Source organism: Enoplosus armatus, chromosome 7 (assembly GCF_043641665.1).
Source record: "Enoplosus armatus isolate fEnoArm2 chromosome 7, fEnoArm2.hap1, whole genome shotgun sequence".
NCBI lineage: Eukaryota > Metazoa > Chordata > Actinopteri > Centrarchiformes > Enoplosidae > Enoplosus > Enoplosus armatus.
Genome location: NC_092186.1, coordinates 7,520,734 through 7,539,574, shown reverse-complemented (window position 1 = coordinate 7,539,574; position 18,841 = coordinate 7,520,734). Strand labels below are relative to the sequence as shown.

The 18,841-nt window shown below is 44.4% G+C and overlaps 1 protein-coding gene across 2 annotated transcripts; it reads right to left on the bottom strand.

The window, feature by feature from the left end:
* Window positions 1-293: 293 nt before the first annotated feature.
* cpeb2 (cytoplasmic polyadenylation element binding protein 2) lies at window positions 294-12,522 on the bottom strand. Of its 2 annotated transcripts, XM_070908450.1 has the most exons (10): window positions 12,025-12,522; window positions 10,198-10,467; window positions 6,913-7,003; window positions 4,849-4,899; window positions 2,021-2,194; window positions 1,810-1,899; window positions 1,483-1,601; window positions 1,260-1,374; window positions 821-1,002; window positions 294-569 (listed from the first exon to the last, which is right to left on the bottom strand). In XM_070908450.1, exons 1-10 carry the CDS (start codon window positions 12,520-12,522, stop codon window positions 342-344), a joined length of 1,818 nt encoding a protein of 605 aa, XP_070764551.1. In that variant the 3' UTR covers window positions 294-341. The 2 variants fall into 2 exon arrangements, with proteins under 2 accessions (XP_070764551.1, XP_070764552.1); XM_070908451.1 differs by lacking the exons at window positions 4,849-4,899; window positions 12,025-12,522 and having other exon boundaries at window positions 10,198-10,371.
* Between the last annotated feature and the right edge of the window lie 6,319 nt (window positions 12,523-18,841).

Below are 18,841 nucleotides of genomic sequence, written 5' to 3'. Positions count from 1 at the left end.
ACATACAAAAATAATAAGAATAAAAAAACCTACAAAAATCAATCTCTCTTTTTTTTTTTTTTTAAATCTCCTCTTAGAAAAGATGAAAGTACCACAAAAGAGTTGTAGAGTTGTCAGAGCCTGAGATGTGAGGGGGGTTTTGGTGAAAAACTGAGGCTTGTGGTGTTTGGCTGCTACAAAAGATATATAGATATATATAGTATATACTGTATAGTGTTACATACTCGATTATACTGATAGCTTAGGAGAGCAGGAGAGGCAGAGCGATGCTCTTTTTTCCTGTTAGCCAGTGTTTCATTGCCCTTCCCTCTGACTGTGTCACCACGGCTGCGGTCGCATCTTTAGTTCCAGCGGAAGTGGATCTGGCGTGGGCGGTCGGCTCCCTCTTTGACCAGCGGCTTGTGAAACTCTCGCCCGGCACGCGAGTGGATGTTGGCCCAGCAGAATTCGCAGTAGTACTGCAGACAGGTGACATTAGCACAGAAAAAGGGGGCAAATTTCCCTCCGCAGCGTGCACCCTGACACTCATCACACAGCTGATCATCCAAGACGTAGGGCTTCACCTCCACCTGCAAACACACGTTAGAGAAAGTGCATAAATACATTTAGTAAAATATATAATGTGTAACTTGTAGCAGTAGAGACTGGAAAGGAAGCAAATTCAATCAGCCCTAATAAGCTTTCGTTCACCATAGCAACAAGATACCTTTGTTTGTGGTGATGCTGATGGCGCGCACACACACACACACACACACACACACACACACACACACACACACACATAGAAAATAAGGAATTGTTAATGACGGGGAGGCTGTACCCGCTTGTCAATGTCTCCGTGCTGCAGCTGGACGAATCTCGCGCTGATGGCAGCGATGTAACTCTGCTGATTGGAGAAGGCCACTCGCCCCGCCCCCTTGGGGTACTTGAGCTCTGGATCGGTGTCAATTCCTGCGTAGCAGACTCCGCCGTAGAGGCGATCCATAATCATGGCCAGCTCAACTAGTCATTAGGTGAAAGGACAGGTAGACAAAAAAAAGAATGTATTCAGGAGAGTGAAAGGATTAAGAAAAGATCTTCGAGGACGTGGGGAAGTTACACTACAGTGGGTGAGACTGAGTGGGGGGAGAAGCTGTCAGACTCGTGTTGTAGATGGGGGTTGTATCTCAGATTGTATCCTGAGTCACAATCATGTCTGAGGTACTTCCTGAATAGAAAACTGATAATTGCTTTAGGAAAAACAAAGCATGTGTAATTACTTGCTCTCAGGGGACGAGGGACGCCTCCCACAAAGATGGTCTTGCGGGGATCGAGGGGCTGAGACCCGTCCATCACAAAATCACTGTCGCTTAGGTTCCAGGGTCGAATTTGCACCTGAAACAAATTAAAATTCAACTTTAAATCCACTCTCTTTTTATTCAGAAACATTTTGAAATGACAGCACTATGTCTTCCCAGTGTGAGCGGGTGCTGTTGAACTCACAGGTTTGTCCTTGATGGTGGGGCTGGAGACACACAGGTAAAGCTTCCCATCCTCCTCCATGCAGGCTTCAATCAGAGCCTGCACTGAGCTCTCCTCCTGGAACAGCAGGAATGCGTATCCTAGGAAACACACACACACACACATCCGCAGGCTCAGTGTGTGCATTAAACACATACCAATAGACTATATAACAAATGGTAGTGGTCAGTATTCAAATGACACCTCATTTCTTAGCATCATCGCTTCATGGCATCTGAGCTCAGATAAATAAAGTTTAGTAGCCATAAATGTATGTTTAATATATACTCTCGCTGCGATCATCAATACCTTTAGGTGGAAAGTAGGATTTGCTCTCTGCTTTGTGTGGCCAGTCGACCACCAGGTGACCAAAGCGGCGGAAGCTTGATGTTATTTCATCTGAGGGAAAGTGGAAAAACAACCGGCAGGTGAAGAGAGAGAAAGGTGGCCGATAGAACAGAAGAAGCAAAGGCCAGCCGTATAATGCAATCCTGAAAGACCGTGTTATAGTTGCCCTCACCTTCATCTATGTCAGGGGGCAAACCTCCCACAAACACCTTACGGGAGAAGCGCTCGATGCGTTCCCCGTTCTGGTGGGGGTAACAGTTGGGGGAGCCAAGGACACCTGGGACACCCTGGTTGCCGTGGCCATCATCGAGGAGATTGTCATCAATAGGGAAGAGGGAGGAGCGGCCTGGCAGAGGAAAAAGGCAGTTAAGGCGACAGCAAATGTCAAACATTGACACAAACACACACACACCCATGAGCAGCAACACAAATCACAAACCCAGTCAAATTAAAGCATCAGCTGCTCCTTTATGGAAGTTTATATCTCTGCCACGACAAGGACAAATCCAGAGGGGAGGCTGTCCGTAAAATAATGAGTCTGCTTTTATTGCAGTGTCACGCTGAGTGGTTGTGAGACAAAGCACCGGCTTAAGGTGAAGAATCACGAGCAGTGTGGCAGATAGAGCAGGTGTGGAAAGACAAGGCTGTGTGGAACAAAGCAGTTAATAACATCGCTGAGCAGTATGGAGCCCAGAGTGTTCAATGTTAAATAGATAAATAAGTAATTATAAAATAAATAGTCATACGAATACATTCTTTCACATATAGAAACATTTTAAGAAATTATGAGAACTCAACTCATGTCATGTTATTTCATCGTTCTTATTTTCATTTCATAGGAGTTCATTTTAATTTTCAGGTTTTATTTTATATTTAGGTATAAAAGGGTCCCATACATGCCACTTTTCTGCCACAACAGTCGTGTAAGTAGTAAGCCAGCTAGGTACTGTAGGTAGCATGTGCAGCCATGTTACCTAGGGCTTAAAGGCTAAAGAGGTTTAGATACTGTTGGCTGTACTGCATTTACTTACAGCAGCATCCTCTTGTTGGTTGATTCAGAATAATATTAGCATTGTTGTTGCTCTAGCTAACAGAAGCTGTTACATAGCAATACATGATAATGAGTCGAGTTCAATTATTTCACAAATGATTGGCTCATTTGTATACACAATATATTCATACAATTATTTATTTCATAATGTCTTTTTTATTTATCTAATATTGAAGACTTTGGCGTTCCATGCAGCAGAGGCACAACTGCCATTCAGATAAACGGGACCAAACATGAAACCCTTGACATCATGCATGTCTGGATACTAAAACAATACAATCGTAAAGTATTGTTGTTTTATGTTTTGAAAGCCAACATTGATTTATTGGGCAAAATTGAAACTTAACAACTGTATAACAACACTACGAAAAAAAAAGAAGATCAATGTGTTCCTGAATTTAAAAACAGAAAGACAATTTGAAGTCTGTCTCAGTTTGGTATCCACTCAAGCAATAAAGCACGCCACAAGAGAACAAGCCACAAGGAAAAAGACATGTTGTAGAAAGCGGAGTTTACCTCGACGTCTCCCATAGCTCCTGGCTGCATGTAGGAAAGTACAGAGTGCAAGTTTCAGCTGTGCAGACATTCTCAAAAAGTACACGTAACCTCTATGGACTTTAATCTGCAGAGTTATCCCACGACCTCTTTATCCAACCACCTATCAATTTAGTCAGTGACAAATAAGTCCATAATAAATCCACTAAATTGACTTTTTAATACTTTAAACAGCTTAGCTTACATCCTCCTGAGGCCCAGAACAAGAGTTACATTTTTTTTCTCCTTTGGATAAAATAAACCGAATCGCTAAAAATTGGATATATTCTTTGTTGAGGACATCAAGACAAAGAATAAACGTCTGAAGTCACACATTTATGTGTAATTTACTCCACTGCGTAGTAAAACACATAAAATAAATATGTAGAAAATCCAGATGACACATTTCCCAGGTGGACAAAATAATTCCACTGCTCTCAAAACCCATTTAACTACTCCTTAGACACTTTCTACAACTTAACTTTATTTTTTTCCTTAAAATGCGCCTGATCTCATGGAGGCCATTTGGAAAACTAGAGAAATCAACTTGTCAATGTCCAACTCCACATATGTTACATCACTGAAAAGCCCTGGATGTCCTCTGTCAGGGACAACACGGCTCATCTCAGCAGCATGTTCGGCCTCAGAGACGCGAGCCAAAAACTGCCTCCAACACAGCACAGAACTGAATTGCTGATTGCTGGGTCTCAGGAGGAAACAGCAAGTCCCAGAAACAATGAAAACCATGCACGCAATTATTCACAAATGCTGTCTGACCCAGATTTGTGTCCTATTGAGACTGTTATAAAACAAGATTTTATTTTTGACACCAGCATGACGTGTGTCCGCAGAAAAAGAGGCTACAATTATTCTAAGTGGCACTGAAAATGTACATTTCAATGAGTGGATGTAACAAAGTCATGTTTGTGGTGCATTCAAAGTCCTCAGGTGACTTAGTAAAGCAATGGAAAAACTCCTAATCATGTGAGCGCCATCAAATAACATCAGTATGGTAGATCCTGAGTGCGAATTAAGAAAACTTGATGATACTGATGATAACATTATAAAATATAAAATACAATGATGTTTATAGAGCCCAGAGTGGCACTACATTGACATTTTGAGGACAAATGGCACTTAGAAATCTAGAAATCTAATGAACAAAACAACAGCCCTACCACATGTCACCTTGTGTGACCCTATCGCTCCACTGTGAGTCTGGTGAGTGTGTCTAATGAGGCTAAATAAATAAAGAATAACAAAGGAAGCATCATGACAACTAAGTCTGCAGTCCTCATGATGCGTCCACTGTCACTCGGAGAACTGTGTCTCTATTTGCAATTTGCACATAAAAACAGCTGGATGGAAACGCTGACAATACACAACAGAGGGAGATGGTGCTTAGAGATAATTACCATTGAGCATGAGTAGGCCGTCAGCCCCGGGGTTAGGGCATCCCACACGGCCTGACATGAGAAACAGACACACACACACACACAGACACACAAATAGGGATGAGACACGGAGCAGATGGAGAGGACAGGGCGAGGCCAATGTGTGTACATGGGAGCGAGAACACACACACACACACACAAAAACAGAAACACATATAACTACAGTGCCTGTGAATGTGTTACAACAGCCTCCTCACATGTCTGCAGCAAAAGGAACAAAGCTCTCCTTATCCACAAAGATACTTTGACATAACGAGAAAACAGGGGGAACTTGGCAGAATGAAGCACTTTGTTTTTGTCAACAGTAATACAGGAAGACAGGAGTCTAAGGACAAAACGGACCACTTCATTTCCAGTTCCAAACGCAGTGACTTCTCCACCTGCTAAGTGCTGTGATCTTGTCACTGATTGAAGCACGAGCTGCTTCAATCAAGCCACTAAGTCAAGCTTCTAAACTGTGAATATTTGCTGTTTTTCCAGGTTTTAAGGAAATATCTTTGCTGTTTTGGATCGTTGGTCGGACAAAGCAAGCTATTAGAAAATGTCCACTTAGGCTCTGGGCACATTTTTCACTTTATTCTGACCAAAACATGAAGCACGAAAATAATTGGAATATTAATCAATAATGAAAATGATCATTAGTTTGCATCCAATCATATTCAGTTAGATTATAAGTTCACAGTATCTGTATGTCTTTCCTGCAGACAAGCCATTTTATACACAAATGTTAAAGCCCCCATGTGTAGATTTTTTCATATGATTAAAGTATCTAATACATTATTCTCACTATCAGGACACGAGTGTGTAAAGCTGTCTGCCAATGTCTTTTTCGATTCCACCACTGGGTGGCACCAAAGTCAGATGTGTTCAAATTCTACATAGTAGCTTTAAATGTCCCAACGATGATACACAACTATAACAAAAATGACTCGTGGATTTGAAAAAATGTTTCAACATTTAAGCTTCATTGGCTGTTTTTTTCTTTTTTTTAAGCAAAAGACAAAAATGTATCATCATATTCGCACTACAGTTTTTGGTTTATGAGGTCCTGTATTTTGGAGCTGCTGGTCAGAATACTGTACGCTGTTGTGTTAGCCGTGGCAGTGCTATAAATGGCAGAGCCCATCCTCGCAAGCCCTCCTTCCCTCTCGTCTCCTCTCTTGGCTGTCATACACAGCGTGTGAAAGTGTGATCACATCTAAAATTAGTCCAGATCCCCCTCTCTCCGCTGTGCACACTGGCCCATGTCCTCTCCATCTGCTCCGGCAGGAAAAACAAGAAACTCGCCCAGGAAAGGAGGGCTCAGGTTGAGTCCTGATTTCAGAGGGGTCTTATTGGAGACTACAAATAACCATTTTGGTGCTTCTACACATATGCCAGCAAATCACGACTGTATGCATGCTTTGGTTTTACCAGTGTTGTAATTTCTGGGTCACATTCTAAGTGTAGCTGGCCTGCGAGGCTGTAAATGAGCTACATGCAGCCGTCTGCGGGAGAGGAGGGTGAGAACGGAGCAGTTATTTGACACTGCTCCTCTGATGTCCGGCAGCTGAGGACAGTGTCGCACTACAGTACATTCTCTGCTGGCGACTGCCAAACCATGAGGAATAATTAAAGAAACTATTTATACATCTTCTAGTTAAAAGATTCCAAGTCATGTGTGACATGCACGCGCCTGCTCTGTCAGAAAACATCTGCGACTAATTGGAGACATTCACAGCAAAGAGAAGCACCATCATTTATCTCCTCTTTCTCCTCCACTCCTCCACTCCTTCCTCTGTCCTGCTGCCCAGGTTAAGTAGCAACAGGATCAGAGCTGGAAGGTCATGTAAATGTGCAGCTGGTGGCAGAAGTATTAAGCTCTCAGCGGGGAGAAAGTAAGCTGGTGTGGGGAAAAACAACACAGCTCTGGGAGCAATGGGCCTGTCACTTCCCTGCACCGATGTCAGGCCTCCGCACTGAACACGATCACCTCCCTTTGACCCCCCCCCCTAAACATAGATAGAAAGTGAAAGGCCATCTTACCTTTCATCGGATCCTGCTCAGCTCGCATGATGTCAATAAGAGAGCTCTCCAGGGAGTGCATGTTCAGACTGTCGTACATTCTGGAGCGGTCCTGAAAAACACCGGCGAGAGGTTTTTTATCATCCAGTTGCAACAAAACAAACACACGTCACGGCGCGTGTCTAATTCCTCACGTTTCAAACACACTTTTCGTGATTTGACTTATAAATAATAAAGCCTCTGTAGTGTGGGTTTAACATGTAAGAGATTTAAGAGAGTGAGCAGCTCACGCTTTGGATTAACATTCTCTCCGTATTTATTCACTTTAGGGGTCTGAAGGGTATATTTGTGAGCGGCCTATAGGACGGATTCCCCAAGATCTCTGGACTTGTTCCCAGAGTCAGATGGAGAGAGAGAATGGAAACCAAAACCAGCAGTGGCATTTAGCCGGAGAGCTGAGATGGAGGTTGTGAGCTCATTGGCGGGCCAGTGAGATAGCAGAAACTATGACGGACTCATATGGTAATATACTGGTGACTAGCAAACCACGGAGCGCCTAACCTACCTTAGCACACCCAACTTAGAGGCAGGGTAAAGGTCAACTCTTCATACTTTGATAGTGACGGATTGTAGGTTGCTTAATATGCTTTCGCCTTGCTTTCCAATTTGTTAGTTTAGTGCAATAGTGACAGTAATTCATGAAATGGAGAATGAAGAGTTGTATTAGATGGCATAGCATAGAATTAAAGCATTTGATTGACAGTTTGATTGGCAAGGAATATAATCCAGTAACCCCATGAACTTCACATCTACTTCATCACTGCGTCACCTGTTTAAAAGATGTTGATAACAGGATCATCAGTTAAACCAAAACAGGGTGCCAGACATTGAAATTGGCTTCACGTCCGCTGCTGAGTTATAGAACGGCCATCTTTAAAGGGTGAGTTCAACTAAATAACAAGAAGATTTATTTTCTCATCAATACAATGGAGATAAGCGGAGCTTCATTTGTGGTGCTCAGCAGCAACATCTCTTTCCGGTGACTGTGTGACTTTTACACTGGGTAAACACTGTTAAAACTGTTAAAAGGGAGGTCTGTGGAGTATCCAGAGTAATGGGGACACTGTTTCTGGAAATGTAATTTTTCAACATCGTAATGGGTTAACAGCAGAAAAATTGGATATCTCACAAATAAATCTGTATAGCTTGATACCACTGAAGCTAGTCGAGAAAATATTCTAAATTACATTCTTTGTGGCGCCTACATTACCCACAATGCAACCCTTCTCGAATCATTTGAGAATTCATGTGTGTTAAACTGGTAGTGGCCTATGTAGCTTCGGGCTAGCCTCAAGCTGAGATTAGAAGCAGGCTACTGAGGTCTGGTGAACTGACTTCTTTCTAACTCCACACCCCCATCTTGTTTTTTCATTTTCAAACTTGTAGTCTTCAGACCCAACCGATGCCGAATCAAGTGACATCACTTGAGGACATTTATTAGACTTTGCGCAGCTCCCTCTGGAGCCACAAAAGGCTTTAAACAACTTTTTTTCACATATGCAGAAGCACTCGACCTGTAAACAGACTTTTAAGCCAGAGAACTGGATGTGTGTCTGAAAAAGACTTTACTTGTCTGCCATTAAGGACCCGGAGGACATTGTAACACACAAAAGTTCAACATACAGCTGTGGGGAATATTCTCTTTTACTTAAGGAATATAGCGTTAACGGTGGAACATTTCTGTACAATTTTAAGAAATGTCGAGATAGACTACAGGCCTTTAATACTCAGCGACTCTCTTCCTCAGCCTACCTCTGCATGATGTCTAACACATGACACAGCAGAGACGTGTCACTGACTGCCAAACATTAAACAGAAAGGAAGGAAGGAAAAGACTTGGAATCTGAAAAATTCTGCGTCCGAGACTGTTTATGGAAATTACCAATCCATGGAGTCAAGCCTGTTTCCTGGAATAGGAGGCGTTGTGCTTCTTGGCACTGATATCACTAATAATTTGAGCTCATAGCAACAGTAATACTATTTAGTGACACCATTATTTAGGTGATATCATTACTTTAGTCTGCGTGAGTCACAGTAATGAATATCTTTTCTGTTACAGGTCATTAAAATGTGCCATTATTCTTAGAATGAATGTATGTATTTAATATAAGCCGACACAAAGAGTACTCTGTGGTCTCTTTTTATGAAGAAATACATTGTTCAGTACAGTAAGAGACAATCAGTGCAGTTATTCTTTTGTGAGAAGAGTGAAAGCCTCTTACATACAGCCTCATCAGCTTATGAATGACTTTTACATGAGAATTAAAACCTCATTTTAGTTTGTCTACCAACACTGTAAAAAGTAGTATCAGAAATGATACACTACAGATAAATAAACCACAGAGAAGGAAAAGTAATCCAGTTAGATGACTATAAATCTAGTTTAATACTGTTCCTTTCCCAAAAATCATAATTATCATGATTACTACTAGTATCTATTTGATACTAGTACATGATACGATATGATATATTGTTGACAAGTGTTGTTTTGTTGTATAATATTGTGTATAATTAAAAACCTTGAAAAAATGAAATGCATTAGGGTCAACGCGATTCTGTTTGCCATGCACACGTCAAAACAATCATTTACTGACGTGTTATTTTAGCTAACTTCTGGTTAAGTGCCTTGAAAACATAGATTTAGTGCATAAATACCAAATAAACCACAGAGAGACACTAAAAGTGGACGTCAGCCATGGTCACAAGTCACATGTGAAGAAAACACACAACCTGGTACATATAACATGCGATACTGTGCACAGGCAAAGCTTTAGCAGCCTTTGTACTTGAAATAGATCTCACCTACAAGACGTTAGTTTCCTGAAATAAATGCAGCCCAGCCCCCGCTTTGTTACACCTTCCGTGAAACCTGCAGAGCAAATCAGCCCAGACTCCTCCCATCGGATTGAAATGCTAACCATGCTGGCCCTTTTATGGTAATTTACATCTACACACGGCTATGTGTCTCTAAAGAATCCTTTGCTTTCAGTCACTCTGTTGATAAAAAGAATTCGCGTTCCCTTTCAGTTTCTACTTCATCAAGGGATCTCAACTGAAACTCTCTCTCACTCACACACCAACACACACCTCTTCATCATTCCCTTTGTCCAATCTCTAATTCAAATGATTGGGTATGCCTCTGTTACTAGTTCTTTCCCACCTTTAAAGCCACTGATTCTCTCACAGTAACACAGAAACAAACACAAACACACACCAGCCAAAGCAGTAAGTACCCAAAACACTTACCTGCAGGGGCAACAAAGTGTTGCTGTTGCTGTCTGTGCGAAACATGTTCTCCTCTATCCAGGACTTAGGCCCCAGTGATCCTGCAGAGCGTGGGAACTTGGGAGGAGCGATGACGTTGCTCGAGTAAGGCTTCTTCAGGGGCGAGACGTGGCTGACTGAGCCAGGTACGCCCATGCCACTCCCTCTGCGGTGGTCCCGGCCCCAGGACATCCCCCCGGAACCCCAGCCATTCCCCTGGTGGCCGCCCCACGGAGATGGCTTCACCATGGGCTGCACACACATCAGGGGGAGCAGAGGGTGTGGAAAGATGGAAGGTTAAATAGGGACAGGTACATCCTTATGTGCATTTTTATTATCTACATGCTATTTCCATTTCCGTCCTGCCTTTCTATCCTTTCCCTTCTCCCTGTCAGCCACAGCCTAGCTTGATCTGCCCCTGTAACGGGTGGGTAGATAAGAAGATTTAAGGCTTTAAGACTAAGTATCCCGCGCGCTGTGACACCGCTAGTGTAAGTTACACACACAATCTCTCTCTCTACCTGGACCTTGTGTCCACTCTTAAGTATCATACATCCAATCGCATCGTGCTTAATCTTGCGTGCTTTCACGTGAAAAAATCTTAACACAGAGGACAATCAACTTGCTGTTCCTCACACACTAATACATAATGTGATCTAAATGTTCCCTTTCTCTTTGTATGCCAACAGCTAGGGAGTGTCGGTGTGCTCGAAGAATTGTTTTTGGTAAAAAAAAAAACAGGATAAGTTCTGTTAAAGAAAATGGAAACTGAACCCTGACGGACATGAATTATGTTAAGTAACTGTTTTATTCTTGTACAAATGAGCCATTGAGAAAAAAAACATTTTAACAAACAACAAAACAAGTATATTTTTTTCTGCTCCAACACATTAGCACATGCATGCTAATGTGTTGATCCATTGGATGTGCATCCCAATGGGTTTGGTTGTCTTTGGGGGTTTAATGAAAATATATTTACATAGCACTCGTAATCAGCAAGGGGTTAAAGGTCAGTGAAACAGCAACACGACAGATGCACTTTAAGCACACCCAGTCACACAAACCCAGTGTGCAAATCACATGAGAAACCTGAAGCTGAAGGCTACTAACGCATAGGCCCCAACACTAATGCCTTCATTTGAGCCTCTGTTGCTATTGCTGGTCTTTCCAATGGTCCCCTAACTGTCTGCCAACACACACACACACACACACACACACACACACACACACACACACTACCAAGATACTAGATGTCTTCATTTCACCCAAATAAACACCCATTTAGGACAGCAAACCCTGCAAGCCTTTGTACTCCCACTGACTGAACCACAAGACAGGGATGGTCCAGTGCCATGTGACCGCATCCCACTGCCAGCTTCCAGGAGAGAACAACAGCTAGATTCAGTGATGCTCCCTTGTTCCCCTGTTCACCCCTCCCTTCCTTTGCCTCAAGAGTAGTGACTCCAGCCCTTGCAGGGAACATGACAAACGCATTATGTAGTAAAAAAAAAAAAGACTATTTGTCCCTCAAAGGCTATGGCTGCATAATACCCCCCCCCCCCCCCCCCCACACACACACATAACTCTTCAGTCTGTACTTTATGTCTTTATCCCCAGGGACATCCCAGAGGTGGCCTTCACTTAAAATGATGGGAACCTAACATCTTGATTCAAATAGGCTAAAAAGGATGGAGCTGTGTGGGCCTGAGGCCTATTTATGGCCACTGAAGGTGGGAATGCTAACTAACAGAGGGACACAGGAGAGCTCCTGTGTCACCTTGATGTGATTTATGGCCTATAGCAGCTCACCTGATGTTGGTTGTAGTTGTTCCTCTGCTGCAGGAAGGCGCCCTGCTGGGGATGCATCTGGGGACTGACCGGGGACCTGCGGCTCTGTGCCTGCTGGGGGACGTTCATCTGGGGCGAGAAAGGACCGCTGAAGCCCTGCACATTAATCCCGGCGCACGGATTAGCTGACACCGGCGAAAAACTCTGGAAGAAGGCCGGGTTGATGGAGGAGGGGATACCTGGGTAGAAGCTGTTGTCAGAGTCCGTGTTGGGCATCTGGTTGATGGCGTTAGCGTGGATGGGGTTGATGGAGTTGGGTGCGGGAGGGGGCGAGGAGCTGGTCTGGACGGACCACGGGGTGCCGAACCCGGGGAGGGAAGGTGACGACGAGCCTACGCTGGCGCTCTGCATCTCCTGGGTGGGGAGGTTCGGGAAAGCGGCGCCGAGACCTCCGGACAACATGTTGCCGGTGCTGCTGCTGCCATTGCCATTTATATGGTGGGCGATGGGGGAGTCCATTTGGATCTTGTTTGGATTTACGGAAGTGGGCGATGGCGACGCAGCATCGGCTTCAGCCTCTTCCACTGGAGAGCCGCAGGGGTCAGCAGCGCTGCGCGAGAAGGGCTGCCTCTGCGGCAGGTGACTGAAGCGTCTCTGGGGTGGGGGCGACTCTGTGGGGCTAAACTCAGTGTGCTGACTTAACTGCTGATGTATTTTTCGGCTGTGCTGAAGGTCACAGATAGACTGCGTCGGGCAAAAACGACCCCGATTGAAATCTGGAAAAGCTACGTTCTGGTTCAGATGGTTATAATCCGGCGTGAATGAGCTCAGCTGGCAGCCGCGGTTGTCGGTTTGGTTCGGTTGCCTCCCGGATTTGCTGACCGTGCTGCTGTTGCTGTCCTTCTCCTCGGTTGACGGGGGTAATTGCGTGGTTGTCACCCCCACAGGCTCATCCTGCATGTTTTGCTGATGCGCAGCAGCTGACAGAAACAGCGGGGACGCGGCGACGCTGCTGAAGGGCGAACCGGGGCGCAACTGGCCGCAGGAAACCGGCAGGACGAGGCGTAGCCTAGTATCCGTCAACCGGCTGAAAGACACCGAATTCGGCTTTAAATGAAGCTAACATATGCGTTTGAAAATATATATTTAACCACCGGCTCTAAATGAGGTCTCTTTAATAGGAGAATGTCTGTAGGCTGCAGGCGGAGACAGAGAGGAGGGGGTCTGGCCTGTGCAAATACTCGGCTCGTTCTGGTCGTAGTCTCTGTTTTACTCGGCGATATTATCATCTATCTAAAGACCGAACTGTTTCGGCCTTGGAGTAGCCTAGCCGAGCCTGTGTGGTCCATTCCTGTCCGACCGTGCTACCCCCTCCTCTGGTTACCGGCTGTGCTGCTGCGGCAGAGGATTAAAGATCCCCGACTGAATCTACGTCACGACCGCATCACGCCTCGGTGCGCCCGCCTCCAGCAGCCTCGAGCCCGAGCTGCAAAGAGGACCGCATTGTTTACGTCATTTTTTTTTCATTATTCATAAAGTGCAGTAGGCCTACACCCTCACTAAGTAGCCTACAGTAGGGTGCGTTACACTCTGAGCCTGATCACAACCACACGTCATTAATATTCCTGCAGAGACTCGTAGTGAGTCTCTCAGCAATGAGCTTGTTATGACGCTTTATGGCCCTGCGTACTATTGTGTATGTTTAATAGTTTTTAAATTGATGTTAAGAGTTTTATTTCATTTTGAATGATCTGACCTGACACGAGCTTATATAGGCGTTTCTTTGATTTCACTTCCCAATCCAACCTGGAACAGGATCTAGATTAATCAGGGACTTTCTTACTGAAAGCCAAAGTCCAGAAAGAAGTGTCTGAACCCGTCACATCACGTTATGTGGAGACATGTCTCCTCAGAAATGTTTTCATAAAAACTTCACCAGACTGCATATAGTGTGGCACAGTTTGCCATCAGTATTCAGTCCACAACCATTGCGCGTGCGTCCGCGCCGGCGTCACTTTACGCACGGACGCCAACAGCTAAATATAGTTTTCTATGTCAGCTCGTGTCAAGGGAGATGAATCTTCATCGTCTGCGCTGAGCTCAGAGCTGACATGCAGCTCTACCGTGTGATCGGCCCCCACCAGCAGCTCTATATGGCTACTGGCAAATCATATTTTAGTGTGGATGGGAAAGAGTGTGTGTGACTGTGAGTGTGTGTGTATGTGTGTGTGTGTGTGTGTGTGTTTGTGTTAGTTCTGAGTGTTTCCCCATCTGACTGCTCGTTTGTGTTTGAGGACTGAGGAGAGAAACAACAGAAGGTTTTAGGCTAACTCATCCCTCAACAGATGAATAGTAGACATCTTTTATTCACTTTAAAATACAAAACAAGTATCAGCTGGGAATTGGGGAGACGCAAATGAGCACTAACACTTCAGTTTCACTTTCTTGCTGTTTGCACGAAAAGGCCGAGTTAAAGCTGCAGCTATAGATTGAATTTGTGTTATTCCAGTGCTTCAGGCGTGAGCACTTATTTGTTGTATAACATAAACAGACACGGATCATTTCTCTTTCTGGAGATTGAAGCTGAATGAATCATGGCAGTCTCTCTCTCTCTCTCTCTCTCTCTCTCTCTCTCTCTCTCTCTGTGTGAATGTGGTTTCTAATGAGGAAGACAGATACCAGAGTAGCAAAGTAATGTGCATGATCAACCCACCATCTGGTCGCTACTAATGATGAGGGCTTATCTCAGCACAAACTACACACAGCTTTCCACCCCGTCACCTATACAATGCTTTTTTAAAATCAAAAGCATCTGATTACGAAAGCAATGGCCACTTCACAACCTCCCCTAAAAGTCTGGGAGTATTTATAGACTAAATGTTTTAAAGTTTGTTGTTATGGCTGCCGGGAGTCTGCCAAGTGTGTACACAGGAAGGTTTAAGAACTTTACATTCCCATAGCTTTAACACAACATGAAGCTCATCAATGACAGGATTTGACTCCAATCACTGACGTCTTGATTTTCTTCTCACTTTTCAAAGCACCTTGAGCTGTTTTGGGAAGTAAGAAGACCCCGACCCCCCCACAGAAATTCCCTATCACATAAGATCCCAGATGGGACAGTCCCACCAGTTAGGGGGCAGGTGTGGCGGCCACGGATGGTGCTGAGCACCAGTGATTAGCCAGGCCCAGTAAGTGCTGGAGGGAGTTAAATGGGGCAGGCTGCCAGCTGCTGGTGTCTGATGATGATGGGCTGGGGGAGGGGGTCAGCCAGGGTGGGTGGGTGTGGTGGAGGCGGGGGTAGTGTTAAGGGGAGATGGTGGGGGGGGGTCTGTTCTCTGACTCCCAGCTGCCCTGCCACATACAGAATGTGACACATCAATTTAAATGACTAACCTGAGCATAGTTCTGCACATTAGCATTCACCTTTAGATTGGGCTGTTTTCTCTGCGCATGCACACCGGAGCATGTAGTGGGGAACAGATGTAAACACAAGGACTCAAATATCAGTACGTGCATGAACATATTATCTGACCATGCATGTGGGTGTATCACATTAAAATGAGTGTGAGAGATAACGCACATAAACCCTTCGTCTTAACCAGGTTACTGGTTTCGTTGCTACTGCTGGTTATTATGAAGCACCTGGCCCACTAAGCAATATCAAATTTCACTGTGCTTGTAAAGCTCTATTTAGGTCTCTGTCAGGGCGGATGGCTGTCACACTGCAGCTGCAGTCGTCATAGCAACAGGTAATCTGCATTTCCTTTTGTGTGGCTGATTACTCTGTTTGACTCAGGGCTCTCTCTCAGTCTCACTCTGTGTGCTCGGAGGGTTGGGCAGAAAGCATTGATCAGCTCATCCTGGACCAATCCATCAACTGTGATGACTCTATTCTGGGATTCATGGGGTGTGTTCCATCTCTTATAATCCTATCTCAACATACGTGAAGTATGCCTCCTGCGTGCCACTCAAAACTGCTTTCGCATTTCAAAGACGTCATCGGTTCAGAGATGCCAATGACCTGCTTTCTCAGTGGAAACCGCCAGTTTCAATAAAATCCGATTTGTACAGTCAATACCATTAGACCATCGTTCCTCTGTCTGATTAAAGGGTCGGTTCACCCAAATTTCAAAAAACACATCTTTATCTCCCTGTGCAGATTGTTTTTGGTTTATTTTGTCCAGGTTGTGAGATGTCTGTGATTTCTGCCTCCATGAAGTTGAATGGAATTTAGTTTGTGTCTTGCTGTGAACAGAGTTCATGGGAACTACTTTCTGCAGTAGAAGTAGAACCTGAGAAAACTGTTCACAGCCAGGTTGAAGTATCCAGGTTACTGGTACACTGATTCTGTAAAGTAACGTTGAATTTGTCAATTGATGTCTCCAAGTCTGGACAAGTACTATCAAATCTATCTGTGTTTCTGGATATCACTCGAGATAAATGGAAAAATATGCCTTTTTTTGTAATTTGTGTGAACTAGCCCTTTAACTTATCCATTGTTTTCACATTTACCAAGGCTTGCGGACACCAAGGCTTGCCCTACCTGAGGTTATTATTTTGCATGGCAGTTTTAATGCCGGCTCATGGGAGGGCTTTTTTGTTCAGACTTGCACCCAGCACGGCCTCCAGGACGGAGGTGTCTTTGTTGCAGTAAATTGTCCCTTTGTTGCGTTTCTCTGGGCACTGAATAGCTCTTTGTGTCGCTGACTGATAAAGCTTCTGCAAACAGTCATCTCACTCACACACACACACACACACACACACACAGCCAGAGGTGTCGGTAACGATGTTATACCCACATTAGATCACAAACTTACAAACAGATTGACATACAGTGCCACAGTAGATGCCTAGATACGCTTATCTCTTATCCAAACAGGGCCTCGTCCCCAGCGGTCACACCTACCAGTCCCCCTTTAAGCCACTATTGCTTCACCCCCACCCCACCCCACGCCACCATCTATGATTGGTATTATTCTGTGAGATTGGATGAGCAGTAGGTCGGTATCAGAGTGGCACATATTTGCATTTTATGGCCCACTGCAGAAAGCTTGCGGGACTGATTAGGTGGTTGGTTTCTCCGAGGCTGGAGGCCTGAGACCAGGCAGGCACATCTGTCATGCTTTACACATATTAGAAGTGTGGAAGGGTGTGATTCACCTCATCACACTGGGCTGTATGTGACCTTACAGCAGTGCAGTTAACTCAAAATATAAATCCTCCGCACAATTTACGATAGCTTTCATCATCTTTGATAAACTTAATCCCTTGTTCTTTGTCTTTGAGCTCTCCTGACTAGTGCTCTTGTCGCTAATCCCATTCCCAATATTCCCATGAGTGCTCTCCAGTGATTGTGTCCACATCACATCTGTCTACTCCCTTGGCTACTGCACATGTGTGTGTGTGTGTGTGTGTGTGAGGGAGAGAGATGGTGTTATCTTAATGTCAGAGTAAATTTCCTTTGGTTGTTGCACAGAAGCCAGAGCTCTGTTGTAACAGCAAACATTCACATGAACAGATAACAGCCTCCAGTCCTCTGCTTTCCATGGGCCGTTTATTTGCACACAAATACATGAATGGCACACACACACACACACACACACACACACACACAGGCTGTAATGTCATGGGTCTCAGACATATGGGGATGTCTGTAATGCTGTTTAAAGGAGAAACAAAGAGGAAACCCGCTTAGCCACACACACACACACACACACACACACACACACAGGCAGCGTGTTCTCTGATTCAGCCAATGAAAGCACCTGTCTGTCTGTGTATTGCATTATTGCAGGTAATGTAATTAGGTGTCTGTGTGTGTGTGTGTGTGTGTGTGTGTGTGTGTGTGTGTGTGTGTGTGTGTGTGCGTCCGTGTACATGTGTGCCTGTTTGTGCATGTACATCTGCACGTGTGCTCCATACATTGTCAGAGGGCATCTCAAGTGTCCCCAGCACAGAGCTGCAGCTGGGGGTCAGAGGTCAACAATGACAGGTGTCCCTGGCCTCCAGATGCCTTGTGGGAAGTCAGCAGGTGTAGGAGGAGCACGGATGTTAATGAAAACAGACTGATCATTTCTATTTCTATATCCTTCCTTCACTGAAACTGATCATTAGCTAAAGGATGATTTAAATCTTAAATCTCGTTATGTGTAATTCTCTGGCTTTACTTGAACCTCAGACGCTCTTAAAATGTGAAGTCATGACATTCATTGCAGCAAAAATGATAAATAATGATAATGTTTATTTGATACCACTCCAACTGGTGTGAGATGAAACAGCTGAATTGTTCAAGAAAAACAGATTTCATGCATTAGTGAGAGTGCATTAATTAGAAGCTGGTGTTGGAGTGAACCAATTGAAAACTCTTCAACATGCGCCCATTGACGGCAAAGAAGCCTCAATTTACATAATCATGTCAAGTGCACAGCTTCACCATTTTTACGGACTTACTTCAAAACCCATATGACCGAAAAAGAGATGTAATGTTAAACGTGTCTATAGTTTTCTGTGTCAGAGATGAATCTTCTTCGTCTGCTCTGAGCTCAGAGCTGAACTCATGCAGCTCTACCGTGTGATCTGCCTCATAAACAGCCCCCACCAGCAGCTCTATATGGCTACTGCCAAATCATATTTTAGTGTGGATGGGGAAGAGTGAGCGCGTGAGTGTGTCACCATCTGACTGCTTGTTTGTGTTTGAGGACTGAGGAGAGAAACAACAGAGGGTTTTAGGCTAACTCTTCCCTCAGCAGATGAATTGTAGACGTCTTTTGTTCACTTTGAAATACAAAACAAGTATCAGCTGGGAATTGGGGAGATGCAAATGAGCACTAACACT